General features: G+C 52.5%; 1 protein-coding gene across 1 annotated transcript in view; it reads right to left on the minus strand.

The window, feature by feature from the left end:
• Window positions 1-969: 969 nt before the first annotated feature.
• LOC128848365 (butyrophilin subfamily 1 member A1-like) overlaps window positions 970-17,036 on the minus strand; it is a 75,370-nt gene continuing 59,303 nt past the window's right edge. The window contains exons 7-11 of the mRNA XM_054048345.1: window positions 15,033-15,140; window positions 13,258-13,290; window positions 12,193-12,213; window positions 10,127-10,153; window positions 970-1,577 (exon numbers count right to left, since the gene is read on the minus strand). Of these exons, the coding sequence (XP_053904320.1) occupies window positions 1,024-1,577; window positions 10,127-10,153; window positions 12,193-12,213; window positions 13,258-13,290; window positions 15,033-15,140 (743 nt within the window). The 3' untranslated portion in view covers window positions 970-1,023. The remainder of the gene's footprint in view (window positions 1,578-10,126; window positions 10,154-12,192; window positions 12,214-13,257; window positions 13,291-15,032; window positions 15,141-17,036) is intronic.

Consider the following 17,036-nt stretch of genomic DNA (forward strand, 5'->3'; position numbering starts at 1 on the left):
GGACACCGACAGTACATTGCCTGCAAATAATATTTCTAAAGAAAAATAAAACTAAAAAATGGAGATTGTAGAAGATATTTCTGTATATAGGAAGATAGCATTTGAGGTTGGGGACTGTGTTTTGTTCATTGATGTGAGAAAAAGAAAGGAAGGATCATATCTTGATTACTGATTATATGTAGCTACAAATTGAACTTCTGTCAGCATTAATTCATGTGATTTTTTAAAAGAATATTAATTAACTCACACAAGATTATATAAGCAATCTATTTAAGTTAATTCTATCATTTTTTCACCTGTTAATTTTCAAAGATGTAGTGCAGGAGGTGGATGTATGTGCCCTGCCTTCCAGAGAGAACCAGTCAACACAATAAAGAGAGGGGGAGAGAGAGAGACAGAGAGCAGCTGCACATGTGTGTAGTTGTGATGCTTTTGACAGATGTACATTATAACTGAACACCCCAGTCTGACAATTTAATAGTTTATTTTGTTAAAATAAATATTTTAATATTCCACAGTTGAAATACAAATGACGTTATTTAGAGAAGTTAAACTTCAATATAGATTTGAGGGAGGAATCAAAAAATAAATGTAAATAATTCCATTTCTAAAAATATGTTTAGGTGCTTGTTTTTGAAATACTGTTGAAATGTAAATGAAAATATTCTAATTTAGAAAATATAATTGTAACAAGGTGTAAATACAAGGCTAATCTTTTTTCTTTCATATTTTACACTGAGCTTTCACAGGGATAGAAAATTCTGACAGGAGTGAATGACCCTGATCCAACACCATCTGCTACCCTTGAGGCAGGGGACAGGGAAAGGTGAGGGCTGGGGGTTGCCAGGTGTCCGGTTTTCGACTGGAACCTCCAGTTGAAAAGGGAAACTGGCAGCGTCTGGTCAGCACAAAAAGTCCAGTTGCTGCAGTAACTGCCCCCCACCACGGTGTGTGTGTGTGTGGGGGTGGGGCAGGAAGAGCAGCAGCGCTGGGAGGGGACAGTCTGTGCCGTGGATGTCACTGTCAGGGACAGAGATTCCCTCCGGCCTGAGCTAGGACCGGGCAGATTATCAGGGGAGCCACATTTGTACCCCCAGCTTTGTGACCAGGATAGAAATAAGGGCGGAGAGTCCCGGAGAAGGTGCCAGTGAAAGTGAAGAGATGGGACCTGTCAGTCACATTGTAAAATGAGACCTCGCCCGCCTCATAGTCCAGGAAAATCCCCACCCGGCTGGGCTGGACGCTCACAGAGATGGGGGGAGAGGTGGAGGTGCCAGCCTTATATTCCCCACCCCTCAGCCACATGACCCAGCATCCATTCCCAGGTGTGGGTGTGACCTTCCTGCTCATAGATTCCCTACAAACCCCCAGAGTCCATCTAGTCTTGTCTCCTACCTCCACCTCCCAGTAATGCCTCCCACCCGTAAACTGCTCAGCGCCCAAGACACAGGGAAAAGGATTAAATCTCTCAGGGTTGTCGGGCAGATCCTGTTGTGTGTCTCCGTATCTCACACATTTCCGATCCTCAGACAGGACTAGCCAGGGATTTGCCGTGTCTAGATCCAGAGTCATGTCCACTGGGGAGAGAGTCACAGAATCAGTGCCGGGGGCAGGAGCTGGTCACAGGGATCAAAGGGAAATTAACCTGCATCCACATTAATCGCTGTGCTGGGGGGTCGTTTCCCTTTAAGGGGACTCGGGGCCCTGTCTGCCCATGAGAGTGAACTTGAGGGGAATGACAAGAGGAAGGTGTGGGGGGGATGACGAGTCAGTGAGGGTGGGGGAGGGGAGGGCAACAGAATGACAGGAAGGCACTAGGCTGATGCTGGGAGAGGAAAGGGGAGGGGCAGAGATGAGTGAGGGGAGGGGCAGACACAAAAGCAATGGGGGGCAAGGAAAGGAGCAGGCACCAGCGGGAGGAGGGGAGGGCAGGTTTTGGGATGAGGGGAAGGGTGGGCACCAAGAAGAAGGGGGCAGACACCAGGGGGCACAGGGAACCAAAGGAAGGAGCAGGCATCCAGGGGCAAAGGGGTGTAAGGGAATGGGGGGGGGAGCTCCAAGGGGCAGGGGAAATGAGGAGAGAGGTGGACTCCAGAGGGGCAGATGGGAGTTGAGGGGAGGGACAGGTGCCAGGGGTGGGGGGGATGAGGAGTGGGGCAGGCACCAGGGGGACAAAGTGAGGCAGGAACCGGGGGAGAGGAGGTAGCTAGGGCAGGGGCGGTCACTGGAGGGTAGAGCAGAGTGAGGAGAGGAGCAGGTGTCAAGGGGACAGAGTGGGGTGATCAGAGGGGCTGGTGCCAAGGAACTTAGGGGGAAGAGGGGGAGCAGGCACCAGGGGGTAGAGGGTTGGTGAGGAGAGGGGCTGGTGCCTAGGGGAAAAGAGGGGAGGGGTGGGCACCAGGAGGCAAGGGGGGCAGGAGAAGGGGCGTGCACTAGGGTACAGAGGGGGGCAGAGGGAAGGGGGTTGCACCAGCAGACAGAAGGGGTGAATGGAGGGGCAAGCACCAGGGAGGCAGAGGGAGTGAAAAAGGAGGGGTTGGCACCAGGGTCTAGAGGGGAGCAAGGGAAGAAGCAGGCATGAGGTGGGCAAAGGAGGGGATGGGGGAAGGGGCAGGTGAACAGGGGACAAAGGTGGTGAGAGGTGGGGCAGGCACTAGAGGGGAATGGGGGGAGTGAGGGGAGGGAAGGGCACCAAGAGGGAGATGGTGGGAAGGCGCAGACCCCAGGAGGGTTGTGGGGGGTCAAGCAGAGGGGCAGATGCAAGGAGGGTAGGAGGGCGTGAGGGTACAGGTGAGCACAAGGGGGGCAGAGAGAGGAGTGTGGAAAAGGGCAGGCCTAGAAGGACAGAGGGGTGTGAAGGGAGGTGCAGGCACCGGTGGGGGCGATGGAACATGAGGGGAGGAGCAGGACCCAGAGGGTAGAAGGAGTGAGGGAAGGAGCAGGCACCAGAGCGAGGGAAGGAACTTGTTCCAGGGGGCAAGTGGAGGGGAGGGGGTCAGTGTGGGAGAAGGAAGAGGCAGGCACTGGGTGGCAAAGTGGGGGAGAGATGGACACTGGGGGGGCAGTGGTGGGGTGTCTGATGGGGCAGGCACCAGGGCCAACAAGAGGCAAGGGGAGGGGAAGGCATGAGGGGGTAGAGGGGACAAGGGAAAGGGTGGGTGCCAAAGGGGCAGGGGGTGGGGCAGGTGCCAGGGGGACAAAAGGAGAGGGAAAGGAAGGATCAGGCAAAAGGAGGGAAAGGGGGGAGAGCAGAAGTGGGTGCTGGGGCAGAGGGGAGGGGAGCCAGTGGGGCATAGGGGGGTGGGCAGCAGGCAGGAAAGGGGCAAAGGGAGGGGCAGGTGCAAGGGAGCTTGAGGGGGGGTTGAGCAGGGGGCAGACAAAAGGAGGGCATGGGGGAGGGGCTGGCACCAGTGGGGCAGAGGAAGGGGTGAGTAGAGGGGAAGACTCCAGAGGGGCAGAAGGGATCAGAATGAGGCTAGAAGAGGTGTGGGCGCAGGTGGGCAAGGGTTGGGATGAGGGTGAGGAGAAGGGTGGGAGCCAGCAGAGCAGAGGAGGATGAGGGGTGGGGTGGGCATCTGGGGTGAGGGCAGTGGCAGGCACAGGGGTGCTGATGGGAGTGATGGGAGGGTGGGAGACATGGAATCAGAGGGGGAAAAGGGAGAGGTGGATGCCAGGCGGTCAGGCCGACCGACAGGTGGGACAAAGGGGGCAATTGCCCAGGGGGCCGGGCAATGTAAAAGGGCCCAGGGGCCCCCAGATGGCAGTGCAGCACAGCTAAGGCAGGCTTCCTGCCCGCCCTCACTGCACGCGACTCCCGGAAGTGACTGGTGGCCCCTGGGGTGGGGGGGTTCTCCATGGGCTTCCCCTGCCCTGAGAGCCGACTCTGCAGCTCCCATTGGCTGGCGTTGCACTGCATATAAGCATATTTTCATAAACATGAGTGTGAATATAATGTAACTGCAATATGCGCTATGCAAAAGGTCTCTTGTAAGGTATCATTACAAAGCTTATAATCTACTGAGTGTGTTCATCCTATTTGTATGTATGTATCATTTTTGTATCTGAAAGTAGAAATATGAAGTATAACTCTGCATAGTTACAATAGGACTTCAAATTATGGGCCATTAATGGTGGCTTAGAATCTTGATGGCTCCCATTGACTGGGACAATTGGTTGTAAATGGTTTATTTACTTGTAAGCCTTCCTGTATATGTCTGTGCCAGCCAGTGAGTAATGAAGTCTCACAGGACATGTGACCATGTCACCTGGTACTGGAATCCATCTTAAACCTGGTGCTTTTCCATTTAGAAGGGGGGGGACCCAGAGAGAGACAAAGAATTCCCACCTTGTGCCAAAGCTATAAAAGGGGGTGGACCAGAACAAAGGGGGCTGCCAGTCATGAAAAATCCCCGAGTTACTACCTGAGCTGGAACAAGGACTGTACCAGGGAAAGGATTGGGCCCAGACTAGGAAGGAGTCTAGTCTGTGAAATAAGCTTATTGGAACATCTCTGAGGGTGAGATTTACCTGTATTCAGGTTCTTAAATGTATTACGCTTAGACTTGCATGTTTTGTTTTATTTTGCTTGGTAACTTACTTTGTTCTGTCTGTTATTATTTGAAACCACTTAAATCCTACTTTTTATACTAAAATCACTTTTGTTTATTAATTAACCCAGAGTAAGTGATTAATACCTGGAGGAGCAAACAGCTGTGCATATCTCTCTATCAGTGTTATAGAGGGCAGACAATTTATGAGTTTTACTCTGTATAAAGCTTATACAGGGTAAACCTATTTATTTGGGGTTTGGATCCCATTGGGAGCTGGGCATCTGGGTGCTGGAGACAGGCGTACCTACTGAGTGGTTTTCAGTTAAAGCCTGCAGCTTTGGGGATGTGGTTCAGACCTGGGTCTGTGTTGCAGCAGGCTTGTGTGTCTGGCTCAGCAAGGCAGAGTTCTGGAGTCCCAGGCTGACAGGGAAAACGGGCTCAGAGGTAGTTTCAACACATCAGGTGACAGTCCCAAGGGGATCTCTGTGAACGAACCCATCACAGCGGCCCCCCCACGTAGAAGCCACTGCCAGAGGGGTGGGTCAGCCACTTTTGGAAGCCATCTATGGTAAGCGCTGACCCCCTGACCCCCTCCTGCATCAACCCCTGTCCTAGCCTAGAGCCCGCACCCTGAACCCCCTCCCAGAGCCTGCCCCCTCCCGCACCAAAACTCCCTCCCAGAGCCCGTACCTGTCCCACACCCAAACTCCCTCACAGATCCTGTACCTGTCCCACACCCAAACTCCCTCCCAGAGTCCAACCCCACATCCCCTCCCACACCCAAACTCCCTCCCAGAGTCTGCACCCCACACCTCCCCCAGCCCCCCAACCCCTTGCCCCAGCCTGCTGAAAGAGAGTGAGTGTGGGGGAGAGCGAGCAACGGAGGGAGGGGGGATGGAGTGAGCAGGGGCAGGGCCTCGGAGAAGGGTTGGGACAGGAGCGTGGCCTCAGGGGAGGGGCAGGGCACAGGTCTCTGGGTTTGCATGATTAGACAGGTGGGCACGTGGAAGCCTTGGCCGTGCCAGAAGAGCATGGCCAGCAGTGCAGCCGGCAGCTCACTGGGCACCAGCCAGCACAGGCGCAACACTTCCCTAATGTCAGGTGGACTGTGTCCACATGGGCACAGCTTGTGCGTGCCTAGGGGCCTATTGACTGTTCTGCCCCGGGTCCCAGAATTGCTGTCTGGAGGGCTGCAAGCGGTAGAAGGGGGTGAAGTGATGGGTGGGTGCCAGGGTGCAGAGCGTGTTTGGGGGAGAGGGGCAGGTGCCAGGAGGGCAGGGGGACAAAGGGGGGGAGATCTAGAGGGGCAGAGGTGGGTGGAGGGCAGGGGCATGTGCCAGTGAGACAAAGCGGGGAGACAGGGGCAGGGGCCAAGGGGAGCAGAAAGGGGTTGAAAGGAGGGGGTGGGGCGAGGTGGGGGGGGAGGAGAGAGGCAGGGGCCAGATGAGCACAGGGGTGAGGGAAGGGTAAGGGAGGGGCAGGTGCCATGGGTGTAGAGAGATGACGGGGGGCAGGCCCCAGGGAATCTCTGTTGGTCTAGGGCCATATGTGGTTGGTTTGTTACTAAGAGCAGGTCGGTGCCGTCCCCACACACAGGACAAAGACATAATAATCAGATAATCAAATCTCTCAGGATTGTCAGGCAGATCCTGACATGTGTCTCTGCGGATGTTTCCGATCCTCAGACAGGATCCTGCCCCCTGCATCTGGGAGAAGCTGCACCGGGGGCCAGTCCCAGTTCACACCCGCACAGCGCGTCTACACTAGGGGTTTGCACTGGGGCCCTGTCATGCCTGAGACACTGCTGTGCCAGGGGCCGTAACCCCTCCCCTCACTGGGGTTATGGATCTATAATTACAGGGTCATTGGAGCAGGGGAGCTGGACTCTGGGCTCCGAGGTGGGGCCTGACCCACTGGGCTGCAGAGTCATTCTCATTACCACGCTCTGGCCCAGGCCCATGGCAGTGTTTAGACACAGGGGGCGTCTTCAGCAGCAGAGATTGAGGGAGCCCCACGTCAGACACCTAGAGCCCAGCGGTTCCAGCCCTCACCTGAGTGGGGGAGACCCACATTCCAATTCCTTCCCCTGTATCACATGGGGGGATTGAACCTGGGGCTCCCAGCTGAGGGCCCAGCCACTGGACTAAAGGCTAGAAGGGAAGTGGCAGCACCTTTTTCTGTCCATTGAAACTATTCAGAAAACTCAACATGAATTAGCAAATAGTTTGTTTGCTGAAAATTTTTATTTCAGGTCGACTCAAACTATTTGCACCCAAATTTCACCCAGCTCCACTGCAAACCTGTCTGAGCAACTTAGGAGCCCAAATCCCAGTGACTGTCAACATCCCCAGAAACGCAGTTATGTGCAGGCCAGACTCAGGACATCAGCTATGAAACACTCCACAGCTGCTATTTAATTTGCCCTGAGTAGAAAAATTCCCCCATGGCCCCTGATCTTACCCCCACAAATCAGGCTGAAAATGGAGACTCAGCTCCAACCTCAACTCTCTGCCCAGAGCGATTTCTCCTGTTAGCTCTGCGAGCACCACAGACCCTCCACAGATGCATCCGGGCATCTCCCAGAGCAGATAATGGTCACAGAGACCATCTCAGAGCCCCAGGGGTTCAGGTGTCTCCATCTAACAACTGTGCCAGCCAACCCCCTCGCTCTCATTAACCGGCCCTGGGTCAGACACGCTGGGAACTTTCACACCCAGCCGCTGGACTCTGGGAAAAAGTGGTGGGTGCTGAGCACCCACCGGCAGCCCTGCCAATCAGCTCCTCCCCCTCCCCCCAGCACCTCCGCCCACCAGCGGCCCTGATGATCAGCGCCTCCCCCTCCCTCCCGCCATGATCAGTTGTTCAGCAGCCTGCAGGAGGCACTGGGGTGAGAGGGAGGAGCAACGGCAGGGCGCGCTCGGGGGAGGGGGCAGAACAGAGCAGGAAGAGGTGGGGTGGGGGTGGAATGGAGTGGGGTGGAAAGAGGCAGGGTGGGGGGGACCCTTGGAGGAAGGGGTGGAGTGGGGGGGGGCCTGGGGCAGTGTGTGGGTCAAGCACCCCCTGGCACATTGGAAAGTTGTTGCCTCTGGCCCCTGGGATCAGGATCCGGGACAGTACTCTCCCCAGGAGTGACAGAAGCTCCCTAAAAGTAGAGGGGCCACCGGTGCCTGAACCGTGGCCCTGCCCACCCATGGCACCCCTTCCCCCCAAGGCCCCCACCCCCACTCCAACCTTTCTCCCCAAGCTCCGGCCCCTGCACCACCCTTTCTCCCCGAGCCTTTGCCCTCACACTGCCCCTTCTCCTCATGCTGCCTCTTCCCCCCCAAGACCCTACCCCCCTAGTTGCTTCTCTCTTAAATCTCTCAAAGCCCTCCCACTTTTAAAAGTGATGGGGCCATGGCCCCCTGTCACCCCCTCTTTTGGTGTGGAGAGAGGGGGCCTTGGGGCAATGTCAGTGAGTTCAGTGCTGGGGGTACGAGTGGGGTTTACACCCTGGCTGCTGGAGCTCTGTGTATCGAGGGTACGAGGACGTCACAGCGGCCGTGTGAGCCCCCCACTGTCCTGCTAACATGGCTCAGTCCTGACACCTGCTGGAACCTCTCCTTGGGGAGGAATTGTCCCTGAGGTGTTCAGTTCTTGGTCTCCCTGCAGAGGTGGCTGGTGAGGCTGCCATTAATGTGAGTTATGATGTGAGCTCCTGTCCGCTGGGAACCGGACTCTGAATCTGGGCTGAGATCGGTGACTGGGGAGTGAAAGGCCCTGGCTCCCATCACTGTCCCCCTGAGTCAGATGGTTCCCCTTCCCCCCACAGTGCAATAACAGCGATGCTCACACTTGGTGATATCCGCCAGTGCCCCAGCGGACAGGGCAAGGGCCTGTCCAAGGAGCAATGGTCACAATCTGCAGCAAGGGAGACTGAGGCTGGAGATGAGGAAACACTTTCTAACTCTCAGGGCAGTGAAGCTCTGGACCCGACTCCAAGGGAGGCTGTGGGATCCCCGTCACTGGAGGTTTGTAAGAACAGGACAAACCCCTGTCAGGGATGGTCTAGGCCCTGTCCCAGCGTGGGGGGCTGAACTAGGTGAAATCTCGAGGTCCCTTCCTGACCTGCATTGCCATGAGTCTAGGTTACAGCTGTTCCTGGGCCCAGGGCCCTGGGGGCTCTAAGCATGGCATGTGGTACATCGGGGAGTTAACACAGTTCGTGACCATGGCAGCTCAGCGACCCTGCCAGGGACCTGGGCTGGCACCTGTCTGGCTGCCTGTACCCAGCTCAGCTGGGTGTTACTGTGCTGTGTGGACAGGACCTAGGGCTGGCATCTGTCCAGGTTTTCCCAGGATCGTCGCTTTGTTCAGGTCGCTGTCCTGGGAAATCTGTGAGTCTTCCCAGGACATGACAAGTCCCGGGTGTGTCAGTGGCTGTAGCGGGGGAGCTGTGCGGTGGCAGTGCTGCACAGAGGGAGCGGGGCAGCTTGGGAGCAGTGAGTGAGATGGGGGATTCGGGGCCAGCAGGGGCCATTTACACCATGCAGGTACCGGATGTGGGGGTCACCGCCGGGATGTGGGGGGGAGTGGAGTAGATCTGGCACCATGTCCTGCTTGGCGAGGTTGGTTCCCAGCTCAGCCCCAGGAACAAGAGCCCATGGGGGCTGGTGCCCTCTCCCAGAAGTGGGATAGGGACATAGTGCTCAGGGGTGGGATGGGGCGACAGTGCCCGGGGTGAGGGGACAGGTGGTGTATGTGGAGCAGGCAGATGTGTTTTTTTGCACCTCAGAGGTGGCGACCCTAACAGGATCCCCAGCGGTGCTTGTGTAACTGTGCTGGGTGTCCCTCCCACCAGCTCTGTGCGGTAGGATACCCCGGAGTGCATGGACCCCTGAGCCAGTGGTGCTGCAATGTGTGTGCATAGCCCGTGGGCTCTCTGATTCCTGCTGGAGCTGCCCAGACTCTTCCAGCATGCACCAGTGCACACACAGTCAGACAGCATGCTGGGTACAAACACACACACACACACACACAACTCAGCCATAGCTGTGAGGCAGAAAAGCTGCCGCGTGGGCTGGGCACAGTTTGTTGTAAGTGGTTCAGGGGAGTGTCACAAGCCGGTTATAAAAAGTTGTCTGCCCTTGCAGTGGGGACAGGGACTTCCTCACCCCAAATCCATGGGGACAATGAACAGCTCTTGTCTGGTCCTGTTACACTAGAAGGAAATTGTGGTTAAAGCTTTGTCTGAGCCTGGCAATGCTGCTGTTGGGAAGAGAGAGAGTTTAGCAGTTCCATTTAATTATGGACAGCTAAGAATGTCCATCCTGCAGAGCCCAGGTACCACCCTGGAAAGGTGACACCAGGGGGCAGCATTTCATCACTAATCAGCCCTTTCCCAAAGGCGGCATGTCCCTGCTCTGCAATAAACCTGGGGTGTTGCCTGCCCCTTTCCATCCACCCCCAGTGATATTGCTGTTTCCAGCCTATTGCTTTTTATATGAAAGTACCGGTGCACTGGGGAAATGAGGAGAGAGCTCTCAGGGGCAGGTGGGATGCTGACGTAAATAAAGTGTCAGTTTTATGTACAGTACCTGCATATAGCTGGGCTCTTCTCAACCCTGAAAGCAAACACAGAGAGAGATGAGAACTCCCCTGAGCACAGACACGGTGACCAGGACACAGTGTATAACACGGATTATATTAAGGGTGTGTTGTGGGGGGCAGGAAATGGAACTTACCAAGCCCCAATTCAGTGAAGAGTTTCCCTAGAAAACAATAAATGAATAGATCTGAAACCATGCTTATAAAAAGGGATGGGAGTCAAACCTAAAAGGAGTTTAACTCTTTAGACAAAAGATGCACCTAGGCATTCACAACAGTTCCAGACACTTGCACAGCCCATAACAAGCAGTCCTGAAGGAGTGTTAAGAATGAAACTGCTGAGCTGCTAGCAAAAATATGCATCTAATTAAAATCAGCTACTGACCCAGAGGAAAAGAGGGTAGGAAATGTTGCAATAATATTTTTTTAAAAGCGCAAGAGTGATAAGGAGAATTACAGCCCAGTTAACTTAAGTTCAGATCCCGGTAAATTGGTTGAAATTATAATTAAAAATAGAATCCAAAAGCATGTAGATGAACACATAGCACCAACTCCATGGGTGCTGGAGCACCCATGGGAAAATAATAGTGGGTGCTGAGCACCCATTGGCAGCCAACCCCCTTGCACCCCAGTGCCTCCCACCCACCAGCTGATGAGTGCCTCTTCCTCCCTCCCAGTGCCTCCGCCTGCCGCAGATCAGCTGTTCTGTGGCGTGCAGGAGGCACTGAGGGGGGAGCTGGAGGAGCAAGGGCCAGGTGCACTCAGGGGAGGGGGTGGAATGGGGTGGAAAGAGGCGGGGTGGGGCCTTGGGGGAAGGGGTGGAGTGGGGGGGGGGGGGGCTGGGGCAGAACCAGGGGATTGAGCATCCCCCCACACATTAGAAAGTCGGTGCCTCTGCTGGTCACTATCTCCAACAGGATACAGCAGAAATTGAGGGGAGGGGTTCAGAAAAGGGAGAATGTGTTAATGAATAGTATGGAAAGATTTCAGTGTGGGGAGAGATGTTATTATTAGGACTGTTCAGAGAGGACATAGCAGAGAACATGGCAGAAGTGCACATACTAATGAATAGCACGGAGATGGTAAATCGATTATCGGATGGTCCTATTCACCCTCTCTTAACATTTCCCCCCCAGTTTTTTAAGTTGCTGCCTTTCAATTTCACTGAAATACTTCTCCAAGAAATACACAGTGAATCTTCAGCAGCAGGTATCACTCAGACCAAGAGCTGAGTAGCATTATACATATCTAGGGAGAGTGAGGACAGTCACAGTATGTTAGAACTGCAAAATTATTGGGGATGTAAAACCTCCTGTTTCAGGGCATAAGCTGACCCTGAACTGCCTAGAGCTAGGAAAAAAGGTCCCATTTGGGCAGGGTATTCCATGATTGTCTTATTGGGGTTTCTGGAACCTTTCTCTGAAGCAACTGGTGCTGTGGGAGACAGCATCTTTGCCAGATTTGCCACAGCAGATCAGACTAGGGAAGAAGCTACTGTGGGATTCTGTTTACTGAATGTACAGGTCAAGAGTTACTATATAAAATCACATTACAGTACCTAGGTAATTATCCCAAATGTCAACTCTAAGTTAATGCATTTGTGAAAATCTGCCATGAAATGTTATAAAAATAAATCACAACTTAAATGTCTGAAAGTTTAGAAATTCACAATTATACGTCTAACTCCAGCCCAACCTTTGTGCAACCAATTTCTTCCTGGCTACCACCTTCCTGATGGGGAATGTCCCTGATGGGGAAGTTAGTGATGGGGAAATGTTAAGTTATAATAATATTTCTAACTATATAGTGAATGACAAAATAATACATTCATCTGACCCCTTCTGCCAATGACAAGGAAGCAAATCCCCAGGTTATTTCAGTGGCTGGGGCATGGGTAAACATAGCTAGTATGTGTAGACCGGAAGGGGTTATGGTGGAGCTCTACTTTGCATGCAGTATAAAGCAGACTGTGTTTCATTTGATAAGAGCCCTCAGTAGCTGCTTAAGAAGTATAAGTTATATTCCCTCCTCGCTAACATTAATGAAGAAACATTACCTATTTCTTCACGATGTTCTTCTGCAAATAAATCATAAAGAAGAGGATTTGATTTAACATATTGCACATTTACAGGAGTATTTTCTACTATTAGCTATACATACGCAGGCTTACAGATGTTCCCATTAACTGCATTATCAGGCCCTTGTGTAATGTGATTATGCAGTCATTTGTTTAGCAACATTATTTCCACTTTTTAAAAATTGCCACATAGTTGTGCTCCATAACTGGTACTTCTGATTTTTGGGTTTAACCGATAAACACTAATAAAAAAAATCCCCAATAAAAAGAAATACTTCCAAAGAGAACCATCTGTAACAAAACAGCAATGTCTGCCTGAGTCTGCAGAGAGCCGAAAACCTGTGATCTGAGAGATATGAATTGTCCCCTTTATCTCAGGTTGTAGATTCTAAAGCCTTATAGTACAGCATTCATAGTGACAGAAAGTGGGGTAGAGTGCACTGAGGCAGTTACTTGCCATGAAGGCTTCTGGGTTTAGAATAATGAAATCAAGGCCTTTTCCTCCCAAATTTAAGTCACCTCTGCCTGTGGCCAAAGGGGACAGATGTATCCCCTCCTCAGTCTGAAATGCCACCCAGAGTAGGTCTTCACTGCAGAGTTAGCCCACATGATCAGCACCTGGGTCTGAGCCCCTGGGTTAACCTAACCTGGGTGAGAGCAGCCCCACTGCAAAGCCCCACCCCGTTACTGTGTCCGCATTGGTGCTGTGCACCCCGTGTGAGTCCCTAGGACTGCTGGAAACATATCCTATAGTTCTCCATGCTGAGTGAGCTGAGCCACACTGATTCTTTCCCTGTGAATTATGGGAGAACTTCTCTGTGCTTCTGGCTCACTCACGGGAATCATGGGATGGCACTGGAGGACTGTCAGCATCAGCAACGGCTCCAGGCACCAGCGCTCGAAGCGCGTGCCTGGGATGGCAAGCCACGGGGGGCGCCCTGCAAATGACCCATTTACAGAGAATCTTGGTACTTGCTCATCTCTTCACTGTTTGCAAATAGCTACATAAAATGTTTAACATGCCCCATTGGCCCAGACACTGACCTTTCTGTCTCGCCAGGTCAGATCGCAGCATTTCTAGGGGGAGAAAAGGGCGAGAAGTGAGATTTCACCATCATGTTTATGGGCACATCACTATTGTTAACTACAGCACAATCACATTAGGGCAGGGGTTCTCAAACTGGGGGTCAGGACCCCTCAGAGGGTCACGAGGTTATTACCTGGGGGGTCGCGAGCTGTCAGCCCTCACCCCAAGCCCCACTTTGCCTCCAGCATTTATAATGGTGTTAAATATATAAAGAAGTGTTTTTAATTTATTGGGGGGGGGGGTCGCACTCAGAAACTTGCTATATGAAAGGGGTCACCAGTACAAAAGTTTGAGAACCACTGCATTAGGGTGAGGAGGGCAGACAGACAACAAATGGACACGCAGACAGATCTGTCCAAGGGCCTTTGCACTCAGCGTCCCCTCTGCCTGGGACTGCGTCATGGTAGCAGATAATAGTGGGGACAGGGTGACGTATCCCCTCCAGTGGCCACTTAAAGGTCTGCCCCCAGAAGTCACCCCTGCTGCCTGGGCCCCAGTCACACTCCTCTCAGAATGGGGAGAGAATCGAGAGATGCCTTAGAATGGGATTCACAAAAGCCAGCATGTTAGGCAGGGAGCCACCTAAGTTAGCCAATGGGAGATGCTAACCAGAGGGGTCTGTGCTAAGCCCCACCCCCTTTCAGAGTTCAGCTCCTAAGTCCAGGCTGCAGGGAGGTGCCTAACCCTGCTAGCGATTCTCAGCTGGAAAACGGGTTCCAAGTCAGGTGCCTGGACTGCTTCTTGTGAGAACAAGTTAAATGCCTGCCTAACTCCATGCAAAATGGCCAGAGGAAGAGTTGCCACCTGAGTTCTAGCCCAGTGGTTTTGGCCCTCATTTGGGATGTGGGAGACCCAGGTTCAATTTCCCCTCTACCTGCAGGGGACAAAGGATTTGACAGGGGGGTCTCTCCCTCTCAGGAGAGTGCTGTAACCAACCCCTGAGCCCTGGGATATTCTGATGTGGGGCTCCTTCAATCTCTCCTGAGGAAGCTGTGCCACTGCATATAAATAATTAAAGAGTCGCTGGGGACTGGCTCCCTGGGTCATAGAAACATAGAATATCAGGGTTGGAAGGGACCTCAGGTCATCTAGTCCAACCCCCTGCTTGAAGCAGGACCAATTCCCAACTAAGTCATCCCAGCCAGGGCTTTGTCAAGCCTGACCTTAAAAACCTCTAAGGAAGGTGATTCCACCACCTCCCTAGGTAACCCATTCCAGTGCTTCACCACCCTCCTAGTGAAAAAGTTTTTCCTAATATCCAACCTAAACCTCCCCCACTGCAACTTGAGACCATTACTCCTTGTTCTGTCAGCTGCTACCACTGAGAACAGTCTAGATCCAGCCTCTTTGGAACCCCCTTTCAGGTAGCTGAAAGCAGCTATCAAATCCCCCCTCATCTTTGCAGACTAAATAGTCCCAGTTCCCTCAGCCTCTCCTCTTAAGTCATGTGCTCCAGCCCCCTAATCATTTTTGTTGCCCTCTGCTGGACTCTTTCCAATGCCAGGATTGGATTGTTTAGTGAGAGCTATAGGGGTGAATGCACTTGATATTTTCTTCAGGTTGAATGATTTGTTCTCCCTCAGCCTCGCTCCATCTCTCAGTGTCAAAATCTCTCTTCAGAACATTGACTCCCAGTCCCTGTGTCAACCCCTCTCTTTAAAAGGAAGAAAAAAAACCCCAAAACAGAAAATCACTCTCATTCTCTCTACATTCTGTCCCTTTTTAACTTTACCTTTCATTCTGTGTTGCCTCCAGAAGCAGTAACTGGCCAGGGCAATGAGAATAGCCAGGATCACACCCAGAGCCACCAGCCAGGGATTGACCCTTGGGAAAAACAGCTCTGCAAGAGAAAGCGCCATTGTGACAATGTGGAAACTGTCTGTAATGTTTTTATGATTTTCTACCTATCACCTTGGTATTGCTACCCAGTGGGTGCAGAAGGGTTAAAATGCTGCCCCTGGAACAAAGCAGAAAACTGGAGATGTTTGTCTGGGGTGATCTGAATGGGTTGCTCAGGACTGGCTAGGACCAGGGTGGGGAGGGATAGCTCAGTGGTTTGAGCATTGGCCTGCTAAACCCAGGATTATCAGTTCAATCCTTGAGGGGGCCATTTAGGGATCTGGGGCAAAGATCTGTCTGGGGGTTGGACTAGATGACCTCCTGAGGTCCCTTCCAACCCTGATATTCTATGATTCTATATCAATGGAAGCCCTGACAGAGACAGGAGACACCTGAAGGACTGGGTGAACATGTGAACTCAGCACGGCTCTGCAGCAAGCCAACGATGGGCAGAAGTGACAGGAGACAGTGGTCTAAGAACTGGGCTCACAGAGACACAGGGCTCTCACCTGGAACTAAGACAAAGGATCAGAGACAAAGAAAGGACACCAAGATGATTCCTACAGCTGCCTGTCTCATAGGATGTCAGCAACCAGGTCATGGGTGGTCTGACCTAATGGTTGGAGCAAGAGTTCAGCATACCAGTTAGAGCTAGATCCAGATTGGGTGGGCCTGGGATCAAAGCCAAGAGTCAGAGCTGGGAGTGAGAAGCCTAAGCACAGGGTTAATCAGAGTCACAGTCAGAAGGCACAGTGGAGGGTCAGAGCCAGGAAGTAGCTGGGGGCTGGAGTAGGAGTGGTTACAGACAGGTACAAAATGCACTGTGTAGCCACTGGATTGATTGCTGACTGCTGCTACAAAGCTTAAGCATCAGCCTGCTGACTCCTGCAACCCATCAGGAAGCACAGTCAATCAGACAGCTTGTATGAGGGCCACCTGCACTCAATAGATCGCCAAGAGACTGTCTGTGCTGGAGACTGGCCCCTGACATGGGCTGTGTTTTAACCTTGGCCTCTCTATGCTAACCTAAGGGCTTCCTAATACTCCAGCTGACTATTAAAAGGAAAAGGCTGCCTGGTATCACTGCAGATTCTTACTTGCTGAAGTCTGTTGGCTCCTGAAGGGAGCAAAGGTCTCTGAAAGGGTGTCTACCACACAGGGGCTTGCTGGGCAGAGCTCACTATGAGAAGCAGGAGTGCTGGAGCCTGGAGGCTCTGTTGCCTATTCTTGTGGCAAAATCTGAGCCCTTGGTCATATAAACCCATGACAGTCGGTGGCGGCTGGTGGAATACGGAATGCACCTGCAGTATTTTGCAATGGCAATTCTGCAAACCCTGACAGACTAAATGTGGTCGTATTGTGAGCAAAGATGACTCTCTGTGTCTGACTGGAATAGTCATCGGGGCTACCTATGGATTTCATGGTGAGCTATGGCCCTCCATGCTTTGCTTCTAAACCAGTGGAAGTCCAAGCCTTAACCTGCTTATGGAATATGACAAAAGGTCCCATCCGCACTGCAGATCTGACCTGTGTCGTAGTGCTGCTGGAGACACCCTGACCTGGCCATAGTTGCAGCATCATTGGGCCTTACATGGGCAGAAAATACATGGTTACGTTTTTGAAAGGGTAAGATAGGAACTAGTGAAACCAGCATGGTCTCTGAATCCTTGAGCTTGGTCTGAGGGGGAGAGAGGCAGATCCCCCTTCCTACAACAGACCAGTGACATACTTACGGGGAACAAATAGGGAGCCCAGCTGGTTAAATATTAATCACTCTGTGATGTTGGCAGATGACATGCCTGCTCATGCCAAGGCCCCAGGCCTCACTGAACACTTACAAATGCATAGCTGAAAACCAGTCTTGCTCATCTCTGTGTTAGCATCATCAAAATAAATA

Source organism: Malaclemys terrapin, chromosome 13, assembly GCF_027887155.1.
Source record: "Malaclemys terrapin pileata isolate rMalTer1 chromosome 13, rMalTer1.hap1, whole genome shotgun sequence".
In the NCBI taxonomy this organism is placed as follows: domain Eukaryota; kingdom Metazoa; phylum Chordata; order Testudines; family Emydidae; genus Malaclemys; species Malaclemys terrapin.